The sequence below is a fragment of the Ceratocystis lukuohia genome (genome assembly GCF_044167205.1).
Source record: "Ceratocystis lukuohia strain C4212 chromosome Unknown Supercontig1_pilon, whole genome shotgun sequence".
Taxonomy (NCBI): domain Eukaryota; kingdom Fungi; phylum Ascomycota; class Sordariomycetes; order Microascales; family Ceratocystidaceae; genus Ceratocystis; species Ceratocystis lukuohia.
In genome coordinates, this window is record NW_027263520.1 from 2,553,065 (window position 1) to 2,554,667 (window position 1,603).

At 49.3% G+C, this 1,603-nt stretch overlaps 1 protein-coding gene across 1 annotated transcript; it reads left to right on the plus strand.

Moving 5' to 3' along the window:
- Positions 1-839: 839 nt before the first annotated feature.
- HOO65_010649 (copper chaperone) lies at positions 840-1,183 on the plus strand (the record flags this gene model as incomplete). The annotated part of the gene is made up of 2 exons (XM_071006230.1): positions 840-927; positions 1,014-1,183. The coding sequence occupies 2 exons, from the start codon at positions 840-842 to the stop codon at positions 1,181-1,183; spliced, it is 258 nt and encodes an 85-aa protein (XP_070862471.1).
- Positions 1,184-1,603: the final 420 nt, after the last annotated feature.

Consider the following 1,603-nt stretch of genomic DNA (forward strand, 5'->3'; position numbering starts at 1 on the left):
TCGAAGTCGAAGTCAAAGTATATAAGGTACGTTCCCCTCCCACTCGGCTAATGCAGCGGTAACATTGCCCAAACTGAGTTTACGGTAATTTGGTCGTCTTTTCTCCTTCCCATCTTTCTTGCAGCACGCTGGCTCTAAAAAGAAAGGACACTTTGCCGTCCCTCCTGCCTTGTTGTTTCTTTGTCTGTTGTCTGCCGTCTCACAGCGAGATGAGGGACAGCGCCACAGCTGTCATGGCCGGAGCTTATCAATCTAACCCTAATATAGCACAACCCTTGCCATCCTTATCTAACCCTCATAACCCTCATGAGGTCTTGCCCCTTACCTCCTTTCCTCCCCTTACTGTCTTGAGCACGTTTCAGGATCAGAGAGTTTCTGCTGACTAACCAAGTAGGCCTCCTTTTACTACAAACCACCACCTTTGACCTTTGCTTGGGGAGTTGAAGTTCGCCATTCTGTCTGGGGCCTTGTTCTCGTGTCTTGCCTTGCCTTGCCTCATTGTCTGTGCCTCATTGTTCTTGCCTGTTTTGCTTTGACACTCGGTGCAAACAGTAATAATGAGACACATGGGAAAACTTGCTCATACAAGCTGTCCTCTTGTAACTTGTAGCCGGCTGGGTGGCCGTTAGTTGCTAATCCGTAGCGTTCTCTATGTGCTACGTCGTCTTAGCTTTGTCAATATAAATATCCGAATTTCCCCTCTTTTTCCCCCCTCCTTTCTCTTGAGCTTTTCTTCCATCATCGTCAACTTCTTCCTCATCGCTTTTCTTTCTCTTCTCTGTACATCTTTGTTTTCGTCTTTGCTCTTCTTTTCTTTCCCATTTTTCCATTTTCTCGTCATGTCTGATCACACTTACGAATTCGATGTCGCCATGTCCTGTGGCGGCTGCTCCGGCGCCATAAACCGCGTGCTGACTAAGCTGGAGGGTAAGCGACCGACGACAACTAGATACACACATGCATACGTGCAAAGGCTAACCAATCTATCCCCCGTTCTGTCTCCCCATCAATAGGCGTCAAGTCCCACGATGTCTCTCTCGAGAAGCAAACCGCCACTGTCGTTGCTGAACCCACCCTGTCCTATGAGACCGTGTTGGCTACTATTTCTAAGACCGGCAAAAAGATCAAGGCCGGCCGTGCTAATGGCGAGGAACGTAGCATTGAGGTTGTGGCTGCTGCGTAAGGGGAAAGGAAGAAAGGCAAAATTAGAAAGAGAGCCAACGGTAATGGCAGCCTCGGGGTCCAGGGACTCGGCGAGGCCCCTTGTGAGCACTAGGACGCCCCGGTCTAGATCCAGATCCGGATCTTATATGCCCCCCCCCCCCTGTGCATTCGCTCCTCTCAGTTTTAGGCTACACATGCTGCTGGAATCCAGCTTGTGAGAACCAATGCAATTTTAGTCCTGCTGCTCTTTATTTGTTCGTTGTCTGTGCTGTCAACTCTGAATGGTCCTTCTCCTTCACTCACTTATCCTTTACTTCGCCCACATCCTCCCTGACTCTTTCACCCACATCTGTGTCTTTTCCTCGTATCATGTCCATCCACTCATAGCCCACACTTTTGTCTGTTAATTTGCGCCCTGAACCACACCCACAATCGCACC